Here is a 19,608-nt window from a genome sequence, read left to right on the forward strand (position 1 = left end):
TTATAGCAGAACAGCCACATAGTCAGTTTTCTCTCTTTCTTGAAGATGTTAGGGGGAAATTTGTTCACACGACATTATGAAAACTTGGGTTGACTCCCCAAGGATAAGCTGTGTGCCATTGCTTTCTCCACTTAGCGTTCTTCATTGATGTGCTAGAATCGGCGCTATGCAAATGAATTTCTACTTTACTACACTGACTTTTTTTCCCCAAGTGTCTGAATGGCAGCTGATACGCACAGAGGGATTTCAACTCACGTCTATCCTGTTATCATCCTACTGCAGAGACATAGGGCTGAAGTTTCACCAGGGAGGTGGGAAACAGGTTCCTGTCCAATTGAGGGTGGCAGGATAGAACAAGAGGGTGGCAGGCACTTCAAAAAGTAGGTCCCCAGTAATCCTGCCTGGAGCACTGGCACGCCTGCCTGCCAGCCACTGGGTGCTCACCTCAAGGTGGTTGATCTGTTGGGAAGCTGGATGCCGCCCTGATCCCTGCTCAACAAAATTCCCAACAAATCTAATTGCCTGTCCACTTCATGGCTGCAATAGCCAAAATGGTCGTCATTGAGAATGGGGTCAGGAAGCCAGGATGCCAGCCAACCTTGTAGTTTTCAGGCCCCATCCAATGTTGGTGGGGCATGGAAATCCAGCCCCTGCAATCTTGTATCAGATTGTAAATTTCCAGAGTAGTGGTCAGGACCAGCGACCCTGGCTGATCTTTCCCCCTGCATACCCCAGGGTGTTGTCGCAGTGCAAGACCTTCCGAGAATTTTTCACAGGATAGATTTGGCAAAGGGTTATTTTCAATGTGATCTTTTAAAACCGGAGTATATTCCTGCAAATAAAAATCATGTTTGAAATGCTATTTAGGGATACTCATGCAGTAACTAGTTGTTTCCTCACACAAAGGTTTATGATCTGTTTAAAATAAAGGTACAGGGACAAAAGCAATTATCCATATACAGCAGGACCTGGACAACATTCAGGCTTGGGCTGTTAAGTGACGATTAACATTTGTGCCAGACAATGAGCATCGAGAAAGATTCTAACCAAGAATCTAACATGCAGTGGCATTACCATCATTGAATCTCACTGTATCAACATCCTGGACATTGACCAAAAACAATAGTAACAATATGCAGGAGTATAGGGAAAAAGGAGGAGAATTACACTAAGCCATAATGTCATTTGGAGATCCATGCAGACACAATGGGCCAAATGGCCTCCTCCTGTGCCATAACAATTCTGTGATACAGTGGACTGAACTGGACCAGCCATATAAATATTGTGGCTACAAGAGTAGGTAGGAGGCTGGGAATTCTGCAGTGGGTAATTCACCACCTGACTCCTCAAAGCCTGTCCACTAAGGCACAAATGTGATGGAATACTCTCCATTTGCTTGGATGATGCAGCCCTAACAATTCTCAAGACGCTTGGTACCACCCAGCTCAACACAGCCAGCTTGATTGGCACAGAATCTACTAACTTAAACAGTCACATTCTCCACTTCCGATGCACAATGGCAGCGGTGTGTACCATTTACACAATGCACTGCAGGAACTCACCAAGGTTGCTTCAACAGCACCTTCCAAACCTGTGACCTCTTCCCACCCAGAAGGACAAGGCAGCAGATGCATGGGAACACTACTAATTGGAAGTTCCCCTCCAAGTCTCACACCACCTTGATCTAGTCTTTATCAATGTTCCTTCACTGTTGCTGGGTCAAAATGCTGGAATTCTCTTTCAAACAGCACTGTGTGTGTACCTACACTACACACACTGCAGCAGTTCAAAAAGGCAACTCACCACCACCTTCTCAGGGCAATTAAGGATAGGTAATAAATGCTGGTCTAGCCAGTGACACATCCCACATAAGAATAAATAAAGAAACCTCCTCTTCAAATTTGCCTTTTGTCCCAAACTTGAGCATTGAGGTATCTACTGTTTGCCTCAATTGTAAACGTTTTGAAATGTGCTCTGCCATATGAGAATTGCTATCAAACTGGAAATTTGCTCTTGTTGTTTACTAAGATGCAAAAGTCCACTGCTAGAGCCAAAATTATGGGCATTTCAGAATTTTTATCCCAGATCATTTGTTTGCTCTTTATTCTCATTAAAAAGCATCTTTCTGCTAAAGTATGGATTACTATAAACTAAATGCAAAACTTGAGATTTCTGCAGTAGATTTTGTGTTGTGTCTGTAAATACACAATTAACTGTACTGATATTATATCTAAACCATTCATAATAAAAATGAACTTGTTGGGCGGCAGGTTTTGACATTTCCCTCCCAAGTGATAGCTTTCCAATGATTATGCTTAATATTGCCAGCTATCAAACCATGGGTGGCATAATGCACAAGTCTTGTTTTTATTGAGATTTTACTTGGCCTCTTCCACTAATAGTTTCTTTCTCCAGAGCGAAAGGAAAGGGTCTCCCCATCTTTACAATCAAAACAAACATAGTGGGAGGCAGGTTAAATTGTTCTCAATATTTGTTTGCTCTATTTATTCCCTACAGTGCCGAAAGAATCCATTCGGCTCATCGAGCCTGCACTTTCAACAATCCCACCCAGACCCTATCCTCGTAACTGCATGTATTTACCCTTCTTTTCTTCCTGACACTAAAGGGCAATTTAGCATAGCCAATCAACATAACCCGCACATCTTTGGACTCTGGGAGGAAACCGGAGCACCTGGAGGGAAACCCACGCAGACACGGGGAGAATGTGCAACTCCACACAGACTGTCACTGAGGCCAGAATTGAACCTGGGTTCCTGGCACTGTGAGGCAGCAGTGCTAACCATTGTGCCATCATGCCACCTAAGTCTATCCTCTGATGTGGTGGAAATTTTGAAGTGCTTATTTCACATTTAATTTCATTCCCTTTATCTTTTTCAAGCCTCTTGATATTTGTTTGCTCTAATTATTCACGGAAGTGGAGAGCCATAACTTTGTGAACTCTCAACATTTTACAGAATGAAAACTCTTTTAATTTTTAATTTTATTTCTGCAGGAGAAAGAAAAACCCTCGTGACTTGTACAAAAATCATGAGCAAAACTACAACTATTGTAGACAATAGAAAATGCAAACAGCTGAAAAAACCTGAATCACTGGTACGGAAGTGCAATCAACAGCCATGTCAGACCAGGTAATAAATATAATGCATATCAATCTGTAGAAGGGTTATGTGAACTTGAAACATTAAGGGGGGGAATTTTCCCATCCCATCCCTCAACGGGAATCATTGCAGGCAGGGAGCAGACCATGCAAAGTTCCGTTGAGCTCGAGTGGGATTTTTCGGTTTTGGAGCGAGCGTGGCTGGAAAATCCCACCCTAACTGTGTTTCTCTCTCCACGGAAGTTGCCAGACATGCTGAGTTTAACCAGCATTTTCTATTTTAGTTTCAGATTTCCAGCAGTCACAGTATTTTGTTTTTATATGCGTAGCAATCTATTTCAACTGATAACATGCGGAGTACTGCATGTTCTAGTAGAGCAAATATGCGCAGACCTTGTTAAACTCGTGAAATAATTATTTTCAACTTGTTATTATGATGTCAAATGTTTAAAAACCTTTAAGTGCTTTACTCCTGATTGGTATCATTTATCATGTACAGTTCTGCTGGCTCTTTGTCTCCCCGATAATAAATATTGGTGAATTCTGTGTCTTTGGTGCCCCTTCAATTCGATGATGCATACAGAATATCTTGGCGTGATTACAAACCATTGACCTCATAAGTGATCAAATAGCTAATATCAAAGGCTACAACAGTAAAACTTGAGTAGCTATTAGCCTAAACCTGGGCTTAGAATGCAGCTTTCAAGTCACTCTCTGTTTCATCCCCTGCTCTGTTTATGGTTAGTTCTCGTGCCTGAACAGTTGTCAGCGCTCTGTGTTTCGTGTCTTTGATGTGTAGCAGTTTTCACCTAACAACTGTCGCGTCAAGAATGCTGGTTTCGCGAGTGACCTCCAGTTAATTACCAATTGTTTTTATGTCTGTGCATTAAGACATGCTTCCTGCTCTGCTCATTTCTCTGGAATTGGTGTTTTGAATCAGCCTGAAATCGTCCAAATGAGAAAGGGTGCATTAAGTTCATACTGCTGCATACTCAACTAGAACTAGCTTTTCAAAGTTTCTTCAGGATTTTTGCTGCCTTACCCCAAAATATATATCACTGGTTAGAAAGCAAACAAAAGAGCTGAAGTAGCAGGTTCATGGCAAAGTACGCTGATGAAAGTAAAGTATCTCTAAATAATTTCCACCTAACTTGGTTTCTGATAAATAATAAAGATTGGGAGCACATAGTTTCACAGATCTTGCTTCTCGTTTAACCACAGACATGAATGTGTACCACAACGGCTAGTTCGCTTGCTCATTTCTTCCAACATACCAACATGCTCCAGTTTGGATTGTGGGTAAGAGCCACAAGATTCACTCATCATTTCTGATGTCAATGATCAAGAGACACCAGAGAACGCGTTTCTACAAGCTGCGAGAGAAAGTTGTTAATTTTAATTTCTGGCTGTCCTTTTTTTAATGCTTGAAAAATGCTGGCTCCACAAAAGTACTGCAAGCCGCTGCCAGACAAGGTTCATATCCCTTTGCTTTGTCTCAGCCTGCATCCAGGAGGGCCAGATCAGCACTGGAGACAGTCAGATCCCAGCCCCAGTTGCATTGTGACACCCTGCAGCTCACCATTATTGTCCAAATGAGGCGCAGTGCCAAATCTGCTCTTTTGAATGGATCTACCTTATATTAAGTTGAAGTGAAGATGATGGCCGAGTGGTATTATCACGAGACTATTAATCCAGAATCTAAGCTAATGTTCTGGGGATCCGGGTTCGAATCCCACCATGGCAAATGGTGGAATTTGAATTCAACAAAAAAATATCTTGAATTAAGATGAAACCATTGTTGATTGTCGGAAAAACCCATCTGGTTTCACTTAGGAAAATAAATCTGCCATCCTTAACTGGTCTGGCCTACACGTGACTTCAGAGCCACAGCAATATGGTTGACTCTCAAATGCCCTCTGAAATGGCCCAGCAAGCTACTCAGTTCTAGGGCAACTCAGGATGGGCAATAAATGCTGGCCAGCCAGTGACACCCATGTCCTACAAATGAATAAGGAGAAATTTGAGATGAGGAGGAATTTCTTTAGCCAGAGGGTGATGAATCTGTGGAAACCACTGCCACAGAGGGCTGTGGAGGTTGGGTCATTGAGTGTCTTTAAGACGGAGATAGGTTCTTAATCAATAAGGGGATCAAGGGTTATGGGGAGAAGGCAGGAGAATGGGGATGAGAATCGTATCAGCCATGATTGAATGGTGGAGCAGACTCGATGGACCAAATGGCCTAATTCTGTTCCTATATCTTATGGTCATATGGTCTAATAAAAAATCTATATTCTGCACCCCCCTTTCCTTCTCCCCTATGTACTCTATGAATGGTATGCTTTGTCTGTATAATGCACAAGAAACACTACTTTTCACTGTATCCCAATACATGTGACAATAAATCAAATCTGTATGCAAGAATCTGAACTCAAGCATCCTGAATTGACGTGGACCATATGTTGAATACCTTTCTCACTTACTAGAACATTGCTATTTTCTGCAGGGTGCCAAATGCAGAAAGAACCTTGGTTTTACTGAAGATCTCAAATCCTTAGAAAGCTAATGCAGCTTTGAATTTTAAATATGCGTCCTTAGAACACAATCCATCCATGTAGATACTATTATAGAATAGACCCTACAATACAGAAAGAGGCCATTCAGCCCATCGAACCTGCACGGACAACAATCCCACCCAGACTCCAATAATCTCCATAACAATAACATAATAATAATCTCCATAACAATCTCCATAATCCCACATATTTACCCCGCTAATCCCTCTAACCTATGCATCCCAGGACACTAAGGGGCAATTTAGCATAGTCGATGCACCTTACCCGCACATCTTTGGACTATCAAATACCTCTTTGGAATATCAAATACCTCTTCCTAGCACGTTTCTTCTGCTTAAAATTTCAATTATTTTTATGTAATGGGACAAAATCCTGTGGTGAGGGATCAGATTTGGGGCATAAATCAGGTAAACCGGAGTTACATCAGTTTTAAAGTACATGGTTTATTCTGGTAAAATTAGTTGCTGCCAGAAGATGTGCCCAACTGGAAATGGCACACGTATGATAATAAACAGGGCAATGAGGATTAAAGGGGCTCCCCAGAAATTCTAGCATTAATGCCAAATTACTCCTCAATTAAGTTAATCTTGTAAAGTAATGCGGTGGGTTATGTAAATACCTTGGCAACGCAACAAGTGATTGAGTTCACAGCCTTCGAATCCACAGATGCTTTGGATGGAAAATCCTTCAGCACTGAGTCTGCCAGTGTAACCTCACAGAGTAGGAAATGAGAATATCACGATAATTATAGAAGAAAATGGCCAACCAGGATGGATCATTCTGCCGGTATCTACACATGACCATACTGCCTCAGTGGCTCAGAATTCCATAATCCCATTGACGTCAAGGTTTATGCCGGTTTCTACGTCAACTGGCCAATGAAAACTTACACTCAGTTTAATACTATGGCAAAGGCAAATAGGAAAGCTGAGTCCAGGGCACCAGCAGGAGAATAGTGAATGTCCTATCTTCTGCCTTCAGTCTCAGAGCCTCTTGTCTCGACTGGTCCCTTCAGCATTATGGAGTATGCCTATTGGAAAGGCTATTTCAGCTATTTAGTCTTTCTGAATGCATGGCAAACAAGCCAAAGAACCTAGGGCACACTGAGTCTAATATACATACAGAGGTGGTTCTCCAGAGCCATTAGTCCAGCCGGAACTCCCAATGGCCTGTTGAATCAGGCATGTGTGCCAAATCGGGATTCTCGCCGGGCGTCAAACCCACGAGTCTCTCGCCCTGCTCCGCCTGACTCAATCAGGTTCTCGCCCAGAGCGGGCAAGAACCTGATGATTACTAACTTAAATGCGTTTGACTGCAATTATCAGGCTGGAAGCCCGATTCAATGGCCTCCTGGGATTGCACCCCCCCACCGCCCACCCCAGATGGGAGGTCACGCAAGTGCAGGTCTTGAAGAGCAGGAATCAGGCACCATTGTCACTGAGGGGGAGCAAGGAGGTGATTACCCTCTCAAGACTCACCTCCAGGGTGCTGAAGGGTGGCTTCATGGCAGGTGGGGGTCGGGGGGGTGGGGTGTTCAGGTCGGTGTTTTTTTCCGAGTGATGGGGTTTGTGTGGCACGTCTTCCCTCTGTAGCTATTAAAATGATTAAATTCTCTTTCAGCATGTCAAGTTGTAGTTAAAAGTCTTCCATCTGTAGCCTTGAAGCCCTTTGATGTGTCCCCTAGTATGTTAAGTTCAAAGGTCTGTCAGATGAATCAGAATCATCATAGAATCCCTACAGTGCCGAAAGAGGCCATTTGACCCATCGAGCCTGCACTTTCAACAATCCCACCCAGACCTTATCCCCGTAACTGCATGTATTTACCCTTCTTATCTCCCTGACACTAAAGGGCAATTTAGCATAGCCAATCAACCTAACCCGCACATCTTTGGACTGTGGGAAGAAACTGGAGAACCTGAAGGAAACCCACACAGACATGGGGAGAATGTGCCAACTCCACACAGACAGTCCCCAAGGCCGGAATTGAACCCGGGTTCGTGGTGTTGTGAGGCAGCAATGCTAACCATTGTGCCATCATGCCACCCAAGTCTGCCCTCTGATGTGATGGAAATTTTGAAGTGCTTATTTCACATTTAATTTCATTCCCTTTATCGTTTTCAAGCCTCGACATAAACCGAGAAGCCCAAAATCCTTGAACCGGATTATTTGGTGGGGGTGGGGGGTGGTGACCTGAACATATAGTGCTGGGGGAGAGGAGATTGCTCCTCTGTGGTGAAGGGTTGGGGCGCTAACATTGTCTGTGGGGGCGGCGGGGCCTGTCACTTAACTCTGAGATCTGGTGTCCCGACCTCTATGAAACCAGGCTTGCTGATGTGTTTCATGTGGAGGAGATTTCCTGAACCAAAGAGCGATTGAATCTCACCTGGTTAGTGCTGCCACTGCCTGTGGGAACTGTACCATTTTCCCACTGCTGGCAGCACTTTGATTTTTGTCGGGAGAATCACAACCATAAATTAAGTTCCAGCAAGATAAAATTAAAAATTTGTTCCAGAGAAAATTGAACTCCAGAAATTTTAATTATGCCAGTATTGGATGGCTTCAGCCTGTGCTGCACCTATATTTTTGGACATAAATCATTATCATAGTTATATGGGCAGGACCATGTAAATAGGTGGCAGGTATAGAAGGTATGTCTTGAAAGTGGCAACAGCCAATATTTCCTCCAACTTCTGTTTGCTGTGCAAGGTCAGCTTGTCCACAACGCAGTCCCTTTAAGACGGACATGTAGCTGCACATTTCTACATCTTAAAGGGAACGTTGCTTGTCTGCACATTCCTGATTGCTGCATGGCCCTCACAGCATAGAGGAAACATTAGCAACAATGATTGAGAAAATTTCTCCCTACTGATATTTCAGCATAAAACCACCACTAAAGTTCTTTGCAAGTGAACAGCCCCACACCACTCTCTCCATAATTGTTCCAAAATGTGGCTGGAATTTCCAAGCTGGAGAAGTGTGTTTAACATGCAAGAGTGCAGTGTGAGTCCCTACGTTTGTCACCTGCCCAAAACTGACCTCCAAATACCTTCTGAAGGCACAAAACAAGAAAACTAAATTTAGAGTACTGGACTGCATTATCGCAGAGTGTTCTGCTTCACACAGCCAACATGCCCACTCCTGATACCTCACTGTGATATTCTTTAATCAATTATTTGCTGCTAAAATCTAGGGGCACAAGTTATCATGAGCTTCTTGGGACCAAAGGTCCGTTGTGCAGGAGGAGAGTACATGCATCCTGGTGCTGTATCCTCAGACCTGTATGAAGGGGACTGGCTAGGAACATTGGGTGGTCTTTTTCGCCAGCGGGTTTTTCCGCTGCCATGTGAATGGACTTTTGAATAGCTTGCTGCAATTTCCAGCCTCACCCCCTCCGTGACAGGGCCATAAAATTCAACACATTGGGCCTGATTTTACCTTTTTCATTCTAAGTGCCGAATCTGGGCGTAGTACAGATCCGACTTAGAAATCTGCTTTCAGGTGCCCCCATACGCTCTCAGCCATCTCCAGTCCCATTCGCGCTGTGGGCGGGGCTTAGCGCAGCCAGAACGATCGGAGCTCTGAACTGAGCATGCGCAGTTAGAAAAAAATTGGAAAAAGCGCGCCCGTGTCAGATCGCTCCCGAGCCGCAGAAAGCGGAGAAAACGGCCCGGTAACGAAAAGCGGGAGCGAGGGTGTATCTCGGGAGGGGGGGGCGGGAGCAGGGGTGGCGATCGGTCTGGGTAGTGGGGGGGTGGATAAGGGGGCAGTGATGTGTGTGAGTAGTGGGGGGGTGGATAAGGGGGCAGTGATGTGTGTGGGTAGTGGGGGGGTGGATAAGGGGGCAGTGATGTGTGTGAGTAGTGGGGGGGTGGATAAGGGGGCAGTGATGTGTGTGAGTAGTGGGGGGCTGGATAAGGGACACACGTACACATCACTGCCCCCCTTATCCAGCCCCCCACTACCCAGACTGATCGCCACCCCTGCCCCCCTTCCCCCCTACCGATCGCCCGCAGAGTGGCAGCAGACCCCCCTGCTCCCCCACCAGAGATCCATCTGCCCTCCCACCAGAGATCCATCTGCCCCCCCCCCCACCAGAGATCCATCTGCCCCCCCCCCACCAGAGATCCATCTGCCCCCCCCCACCAGAGATCCATCTGCCCCCCCTGAGATACATCTTACCCTCCTCCCCCCAAGACAACGATCAGGCCTCAATCTCTCCTTCCCCCCCCCCCCCCCCCCCCCCGGACAATGAACTTGCCTCACCCCCCCCCCCCCCCCCCCCCAGAGAATGGTCTGGCCTCACTCCCCCTCCCCTCCAGAAGAAAGTCTGACACGTCTCCTCTTCCCCCCCCCCCCCCCCCCCACCACCACCACCAGGCAACGATCATCCCCCCCCACCACCACCAGACAACGATCGTCCCTCCCCTCCCGCCAGAGATACATCTGACCCACCTCCTCCTCCTCTCCCCCCCCCAACCAGACAACGATCTGACCTCACTCCCCTCCTCCCCCCTCCAACCAGAGAATGATCTGACCCACCTCCCTCCTCCCCCCCACCACTGATCTGAGTCAGAGAGCCATTGGAAACACTGAACGCGCTCTTCAGAGGCTGGAGCACCCGATTCAGACTTTTATTCAGCAGGTCCCTAAAAGCGCGGTTCCGGATTGGTAAACGCGATGGTAAAGGGGGAAATGCTGATAGAGTTGGGCAGGCAGTTCACTAATTCAATTTAAATGCATGCAAATGCATTTAAATCGTCATTGCGCCCAACTTGGGCGCGGAACGGATCCCCGCCATTCGCGGGTCTCGGTAAAGTGGCGATCTGAGCGGGCGCGGGTGCAGATCACGATAAAGGCCTCACACCCGACTTTACCACGATTTCGCGCCTGAAAACGGGCGCAAATTGTTGGTAAAATCGGGCCCATTGTGTGAGCTTTCACCAGGATAGAGGACAGTGTGCTACATGCTAATGGACAGTAAAGTCAGGTAATTGAAATTCCTCAATATTAAGATTGATATTGGGATGAAAATTAACAGCTTTAAAGATAGACACATGTAGTTATGAGAAACTTCAAAGCATGATGGAAAATATAGCCAACACATCGGCATGATGGGTGTAGTACTGTGGAAAATCAAACCCTTCGCAGGATGGGTAAACAAATGTTAGGGTGATAAGAGCACAGACTGGGAGGTGTTAGAACCAAGACATGCACAGCCTTCCAGTGAGATAACAGAGACATCTGCAGTGTGTATAATTCTGCTCATTAGGTATGTAAGGCAGTGTCGTGAAATATGACAACTGCAAGAGTTATGCAGCCTTTGTATCAGGGAGCCACCCTGTAGAATCAGGCTGTGTCTCCCCAGCTTATGCTTGTGAATAAAAGTCCTTGATTACTGGAACTCAGAGACTTGAGTGGTCGCATCTTTTACCACAAGAGCAGATATGTGGATATCAGTTGGATCCTGCTGATCCTGAGTTTTCAGCGGAATTAGTTCTCGTCTTAATTTATTTGTTCTTTCTGGATTGCTTTGCTGCTGACAATAGGCAGTTGTAATTTACAGTACAACATGCTTTCTTCAATAGGTGGATGATGACAGAATGGACACCATGTTCACGGACTTGTGGTAAAGGAAGTCAAGGCAGACAAGTAGCCTGCACCCAGCAGCTCCAAAACGGCACATTCATTAGAGCTCGAGAAAGAGACTGTCCTGGGCCAAAGCCTGCCTCACTACAACGCTGTGAAGGTCAGGACTGTCTGACAGTGTGGGAAGCTGGAATATGGTCAGAGGTATAAAACTTTCTTAGCCTTCTTTAAATACTACAACTTTTCTTTAACTGCTAGTTAATCTTCTGTACCATTGCTCATGCACAAAATATTTTAAAATTATATCTCTCCCTGTAGCAGCCCAGCTGACAGGAGTGGAGCAGCACTATCCCTAGCCCATTGCTTGGTTAAAACATGAAGGGGAAGAAATGGATGCTCCAATAGGTACATCTAAACCTATCATTGAGAGAGTCGATATGACCTGCAAGGAAAGTCTGGCCTTTCTTCTGCCAAGCATCCCCACTTCCCAACCATAACACTCCGCAAAGCCACTCCCCAAATTTCAGCAACTTACCTGGGTGCTGATAGCTGCCTCCGGGTGTCCTAATCTTGGCTTGCCAGTGTTTCGGTGAGGCACCTGACTGGCAGCATGTAAATGAGACCGAGGAGCTAAGGTAGCCTAAGCATTAAATTAATGCTATTAGGCATGGTGGGGAGGGTTGACATTGTACTCATTCTCCCTGCCTGTCTGATATCTAATGACAGTAGTAAATAGCAGCATGTCTGCCAGGTCCTTTTACCAAGAGTCTGCAGTGCACTGCCAATTCCAGTGGAAATACTACATTGAAAGTTGTCGATTCAAGTAGCTAAATGATCCATGCTGACCTCATTGATATATTGTAACTATATGGAAGCCAAAGACAAATACTAATGCCAAACACTCTAATAACCGTTTCTATATTTGGTGACAATTACCCGGAGATTTGTAACAATTTTCAAAATTGTGTGTGTGTGTGCATGCATGCGTGTATGTGTGTAAACTCTAATAGAGTCTCTGCACCATATTGATCCTGCCCTGTCATAATGGTGTCCAGAGCACACTCAACAAAATATATGTGTTATAGAAATACGGCACTGATCAGTAAGACTCCTCCCTTCAGCAGGGTGGGTTGCGGGCCCTGAGCTAGAGGCTCTCTGTTACAATATGAAGCCTCCCCACGAAGCTCCAGATACCCCTGTGATTGCCCTCCCTATCCAACCCAGCCCCTGATTTTCCCCTCCCCGCCTTCCCTTACTAGGCCTGCTAGCCTGAACCCTCAATGATTACCACTCTACCTACCTGCCACTTACCAGCTTGTAAATGATCAACAGCCCCTGAAGGGGCAAATTCCTACCTAGTTTGGGGGTGGGGGTGGAGCAGGGTGGTCTTGCCTCAAGGTAATTAACATCCCAACAAACACTAAATTGCTGTGGGGCCACCACAACAGAAAGATCAGAAGATACGCCCACTTTTGCACCTTCCCACAACAGCTGTGCATCAAGTCCAGCCCTTTGAACCTCCTTGAGGAACCTGTCACCTTAGAATTAGTAAAGGCATTAGATTAATATTTGACTCATCATTTGGGTTCACACAGATCTTCGACATCAATTAATTGGTACCTAATAGCCAAAACAAGAACTCAGTGAATTAGAAACAGAGTTCAAAATGAAGATGCAAAGTTTGACCGGTTCACACTGTTGACAAGGGCAACCCACTTGTTTACAAGTATCTTTCTGTTCAGGCGCATCTGGGTAATCAGTCTACCTATTGAGCTAAGGTTTTATATCATCTGAGGAAGCCCCAGCTCAAGCCAGTGCAAGTTATGTCTAGATATTCAGTCCCAAGCAATCCAGGGCATAGTTCCCTTACTATAAAATTGCTATGACCCTGGAATTCTCATCATTTTGATTTGCAGCTCTGCTGACTGTGCCAAAAACCACATATAACAAATTTAAACTCCAAGACGTTTGGTTGACCCTGTTGTTTTACAAGGACAGTCTGGTTTAGTAATGGCACAGCAGTTACAAAGAACTTGCATTTAAGTAGCACCTTTGACAACCTCAGGTCGTCAAAAAAGCACTTTCGCAACCATGATGTACTTTTGAAGGGTAGTCAGTGATTTAATGTGGGACAGGATAGTAAGAACTATTTAATGTTTCCTCTTATGCAAGGACATTAACTGGTATCTGTGTAGCAATAACCTCATGAAAGTTATGACAGAGCCTAATAAATCCCTAGCTGGGTCACTTACGCCAAGGGTTCTAAGTATATTGTTGCACGTTTCTGCACACTGCATGCCCAGATCCACACTTTATATCTCTAACTGGTGGAGTTTATGCCTTCCAACATTCTTTTGTAAAACAGCAGTCGTCAAAGCAGATCATTTGGTATTGGTAAGTGCTCAAATAAAAGCAGTGCATCCAAGTTAATTGTTGATCCAGCTGTTCCTAAATGGTATTTCCAAAGGTTATTGGTATGTTAGGTACAATATGAAGTGCAGGGAAGCTGTTGTTAGGTACTATATGTTCTGACCCTTTTAAACCTTGAATTGCACATATATACTTAAAATTATCCTGCAAATTCAAGTGAAAAAAATCATTAATTGAGACTGATGCAGAAGCCTGATATATGTTTAACGGACCTTTAGCAAGTTGTAATATAGAGCAAATTTTCTGATTTATCCTTTTACAAGGCCTTTTCATATTTATAATACTTATTCAGAACAAAAAACGGATTTGACTAGTGTCAAATAAGAATAAATTTGGGGTATTTTAACAATTTAGAGTTGCATTAAAATGTTGGATTTTTAAAGCAAAATGTATAGTTAAAAGCAATGACGATAAAGATGGCATTGAAGCTTTCTTCCCCCTCCAAATCTGCATGCAATAGCCATTTATTCAGTATATCTCTATTTATTAAACACATCAAGCCTATACATGTTGAGAAACTGGTGCTGTCTGGCATTGGCCTTCCCCATAGGGTGTGGACATGGGGGCTATAAATTTATTTGTGCAGCGCTGCTTTAATGAAGAAATCATCGAAGGCACTGTCTGCCCCCTGGGTATTGAGATGGGGTGAGTACCACCACTGTAAAGAAGCACTAGCAAACATTCTTTTCGCCTGTAAGGCCAATTGTCAGAGCTTTGAGGCCCTCCCCATCACCTTGGCTACAGCTGCAGCTCAAGGCCATCCTGTGGAGGAGTGACCTGGCATCTGAGGACATTTTTTAAAAAAAATTAATACTTTTAAAATGTGCAGAGTTGACAGCTCAAAATAGAAGTGCCTGAACTACTTTTGCACTGTAGGGACTCATTGGCCCTCCATCTTCAATACCCTACCTGCCATCCATAATTGGATGTGGGCCCGCCCTGTGGACACTAATTGGCCAGTTTGAGGAAAATCATTGCCAGGTGAATATTTCCCACATAGTGCAGGATTGTGACCCCCCACTTGCCCTGATATCAGGGTCGTGACCCAAAGGCAATCCTGCCCTTGGTCTCATAGGGAATCAAAGGAGGTGAAGTTGAAGCTGAAGATCAGCCATAATTATACTGGATGGCAGAGCAGGCTTAAGGTGATATAAGATCTACTCCTGCGCCTCTTTTTTACATCCTTATGTTCATCTGCACCGAACTCTAAAATTACCTGAAACAGGACAAATTCATTTATCTGAGAAGAAACCAAAAAATTAAATCACAACAATTCAGTACATTTGAGGTCTCCATTTTCAGATCAGTTCAGGTCCCCCTTCTATTGCCCACCAAACAGATCAGCCAAAAACTTCCATTTCCCAGGGTGGGGGTTGTATCCGGAAATACCTCAGAAAATGCGCTGGGGAAATTCCTCCCCTCCCCTCCCTCTCCAGGAAGTCCCCATGCAAGGGATTTTCCTGGGAAGTTTAAACTTTTGATGGAACTTTACCCTGCACCTGGAACCCCACCCTGATGGACCCAGTGACAACTCCCCAACCACCACTCATGACCCCCAACCCCCAAGCAACCCTCCAGATTCTTAACTATCCCCGACCCTTGACTACTAACCACCTGATCAGCCAACCCTGCTGACCCTCTGACTACACCCGTACCACCCTGACTGCCATCCAAAACCCCTACGTCCCCATTCCTTGACTATCTTCCTGAACACTGGACTAGCCACCCTCAGCCCCACCTTTCTCCCCGCCCCCCCCCCCCCCCCCACCCACCGCCCTAACTACTATTCCCACCCTTTGACTATGCCTCCACACCTCATTGTACCCTCCTGACTTTCCAATTACCTACCCCTGACCACTGCCCAACCACCCAGAACCACCCATGCTGCTAACCCCCACCCAACCGACTACCTGCCTGATCACCCAACCCCAACCCCCACCCTCCTACCGTCCATGGCCCTCTAACAGAGGGAGGCGGTGGGGAAGGTGGTGGAGTAGTTGTATTGTCACTGGACTAATTATCTCAGAGACCAAGGGTAATGCTCCGGGGACTTGGGTGTGATTCCCACAATGGCAGATGGTGAAATTTGAATTCAATATGAAAAAACTGGAATTTAAAAATTAAAGATGACCCTGAAACCATTGTTGATTGTCCTTAAAATGTATCTGGTTTACTAATGTCCTTTAGGGAAGGAAATCTGCATCCTTACCTGATCTGGCTGTTGGGAAATTTTAAAAGGTGGCCAGTTGTGTCTTAAACTAAGACAATTCAAAATTCGCAGGGCAAATATCTCTGCAAAGACATAACAAAGTTTATTAAACATAAAACATAGAACAAGACAATACAAACGTACAGCCGACTGGATTAAATAGCCCTGGAGCAGAGCGATAGAACCTCTCTGAAAGATCTGAAATGCAAAGTCAAAAACAGATCAATTCTAGATTTTTCTAATCAAGAATTCCGACTTTCATTCGCTTAAAATCAATTTCATTTAACAGTGATGCACCAATACAAATCTCTGTCAAGTACCTCAGCCAACGATATGGTACTTCATAGCATGGTGATATTTTATTTGTCCGGACTTAATCCACCCTCTTGGCACTAACTCATCCCTGTCGCCTGGTAACAGCAGACACTACCATCAGGTCAAAGTGGATGTTTCCACTGGCTCACTGCCAAGTTGAATAGACATGTGTTCCTGCGTCCAGGGGTATATCTATACTTGTGTCTAAGCAGTGAATGCATCTGTTCTTTAAAGTTGCAACATTCGTTCCTTTATGGAATCCTCCCAATAAGACTGCTGCTGACTAACAAGTTCCCTGACCTTTGGCTTTAAACAATTTAAATAACTTTTACCACAATGCCTTTCGGTAATCTAGCTTGACCAAAGTGAACAATGCATTTTAAATGCGTTAAAATATAAGACATCAGCATACATGTTTTGAAATCATAACTACTGTTTTGATTATCTTACTGCATTCACATATGTGTAAAACTGTTTGTGTTAGCTGTCTTAAGAATTATTTAATTCCTTACTGATTTCTTGTCCTCTGAAAGACTGCATTCTGCCTATAAATCTTATTAGCTGGTTAGGAATCCTTTTCCACAGTGACCTATATGTGACTCCCGACCCACAGCAAAAAGATGACTCTTAAATGCCCTCTGAAATGGCCTGGCAAGCCACTCAGTTCAAGGGCAATTAGGGAGGCCCACATCCCATGAATGAATAAAAGAAAAGCAGTCTCTCCAGACCAGCCTAACTCCTCACACCTGAATCACTTACCTTCTCCCTGGCTTCTCACTGTGGCTGAGACCTTTCAATTTTGCCTCGTGTCATAAAAGGATGCATGACTTCACTTCCCTTGACCCTGCTGCCCTTCACTGAAAGGACTGCGGAGCTGCTGCATTGCACATTTCTCACCAGGCCTGGGATGAAATACTGGCCGAGAAACATACAGTTCCTGACTTCAGTAAGTGAAAAAGAATACAGTGGCAATCCGACTGTTATTGCCACTCCACACAAGTTCAAGGCCATCTTAATAGAAAAATAGAGTTAACTTCCAAAAGACCAACAGTATTTACCTTCTACCCAGATATTAAGAAAAGCAGAACCACATTGTAAGGAAGGAATCAATGGCAGTTACATTGAATGGTTACACATCTTTCAAGTCCAGTTGTTTTAGGCAGGATTCTGACTTTGAGGTGTTCAGTCATAATCCCACAGATGGTAGCTTTGCACCATTGACTCCTCAGCCAAGCACATAGACCAAATGTCTGAACCTGCAGTTCCTCTCGTACTGAGCAGGATTACTATTACAGCAACACTTTATAATCGTCAGTAGGGTAAAACTAACCTGTCTCACGACGGTCTAAGCCAACTCACCTCCCTATTAGTGGGTGAACAATCCAACACTTGGTAAATAACTGCGAGTTATTCCTGCGAGTGATTCTCTACAAATGTCTATTTGCAGATCTGCAAATATTCGTGAGTCATCCCTATACGGTATTATGATAATCCAAAGCTCTGTTTGAATGACTTGTCCGTGTTCAGCAAACTTTGTATTCCCACTGGTATTCAGTGCACATTCATGATTGCTTACTCAATCTAACATGTATTGTTATTTTCCAAACTCTTCCAAATGTACAGTTTCTACAAAATTGCAGTTTACGTACACGCTAAAAGTACAAGATCCAGCTGTTCCGTGTTTGCAAAGAATTTGTGTGAAAACTAATGCTTTAAAGCTTCTTCATGAGTAGATGCAAATATGCGTGGATTACTATCAGTTACTTGCATTCTCTTTTCACAGTTTGGATAACTCTATTCGAACAGGAATTAGTCTGATTGTCAAACTTTAATGTGGAAACTCCCTAACAAATGGCCCCATTTCCCAAAAGACATAACAGTATTGGAAATAAAATGGTGGTATTGTACTGTCAGTGGGCCACGATCCCAACATTAGTTTGCAACTTCTGGAGAGGAACAAGAAAAGAAAGTGTTTGGCACCGTATAATGTTCTGCTGACCAAAGCACAGAGATCTGCAGTTTCTGAGGATGCAATAAATTGGCATGTCAAATTTTATAGGGAAAGATAAATTAAGACAAGATACCTATGGCTAGAACCGACTGAAGTTTCATCTCGAGTAGTTAAGCTGTATGATTTAGTGTCAACTCAGTTTAGGAATGTAGACAACGCAATTCACCTGTGGATATAAATGAACGCAGATTTCAGCAGAAACAGCTGTCACAAAGTCCTGACATTTGCTCGATGATTTATCACTTTCCTCTGATCGCTGTGTCGTGTGTTTTCAGAGTTTTAGTTTCCTTTAGGGATTTTTTAGGAACAGATGAGTTGAGCACTGTGTCAACATCTGTAGCAGTGTTGGATAGGGTGTGATGTTATTGTAAATTATATCCTTATGTTGATGTGCATTACAGTGTTCAGTGAAATGTGGCAAGGGGGCTCGGCATCGAACTATCAAGTGCACCAATCCACGCAAGAAATGCGATTTATCAACACGCCCAAAGGAGGCAGAAGACTGTGAAGATTACTCAAAATGCTATGTCTGGAGGACAGGAGACTGGTCTAAGGTGGTACATATTCAGTAAATCTGCCTTTTTGTTCAGTATTCCTGTCATTTTGTTAGCTTTGTTCAGTGTTTTCTTATCCACAGGTGCATGAGATGGCACAAAGTATGTGAGTGGTTTAACACAGTAATTTGTCTGGTAGTGATTAGCAGTTCAGAGTCTGCTCTTGGCTATGCTTTGACTTTGAGGTAACCCAGAATTAATGTAGATTTCATGGAGAATGTATCGTCTTTAGAGAGGTAGAGTAACGTAACACTAAACTAACACTGGTTAATGTGTCTCTATTTGAGGATTAATGGACAATAAAATACTGATGTTGAATATTTTACTTTAAAAACAGAAATGAAGGACTCCCAGGCCAGAATGTTACTGCCCCGCCCGCCACAGGAATCGGACTGGGTGAGGGGCGGACCATGGAAAGGTCCATTGACCTCAGGCGGGATTGTACAGTTTTGTGATGAGCCAGGCTGTAAAATCCCACCCCCAGTGCCTCATTGCGATCATTGTATGATAGTTCCTTAGCCTAGGGAGGTCCAAGAATTGATTCACAATCTATACTGATCCCAACTGGGGAAGCAATAAGGTTAATATAATGGGCCTTGTCTTCGATTAGGGAAAATAAAATTAGAGAGGAGTGATTACCTAGGACCCCATGCTAGTAGTGCACTGTTTAAACATTGGGCGAGAACCAGATCAGGCTCAGGTATGATGACTCCACAGTTGAATAACATAATCTACCAACATCTATTGCCTTGTCTCGAACATGAAGGCAAGTCAACTGAGGGAAGTTGAATTCCACGGAACCCCATCCTGGC

The 19,608-nt window shown here is 44.3% G+C and overlaps 1 protein-coding gene across 1 annotated transcript in view; it reads left to right on the forward strand.

Annotated features, from left to right (window-relative positions):
• Positions 1–19,608, forward strand: part of LOC144495299 (A disintegrin and metalloproteinase with thrombospondin motifs 19-like) — a 461,034-nt gene that overhangs the window by 404,881 nt on the left and 36,545 nt on the right. The window contains exons 19-21 of the mRNA XM_078215388.1: positions 3,014–3,149; positions 11,277–11,481; positions 18,644–18,796. Of these exons, the coding sequence (XP_078071514.1) occupies positions 3,014–3,149; positions 11,277–11,481; positions 18,644–18,796 (494 nt within the window). The remainder of the gene's footprint in view (positions 1–3,013; positions 3,150–11,276; positions 11,482–18,643; positions 18,797–19,608) is intronic.

Source organism: Mustelus asterias, chromosome 6 (genome assembly GCF_964213995.1).
Source record: "Mustelus asterias chromosome 6, sMusAst1.hap1.1, whole genome shotgun sequence".
In the NCBI taxonomy this organism is placed as follows: Eukaryota; Metazoa; Chordata; class Chondrichthyes; order Carcharhiniformes; family Triakidae; genus Mustelus; species Mustelus asterias.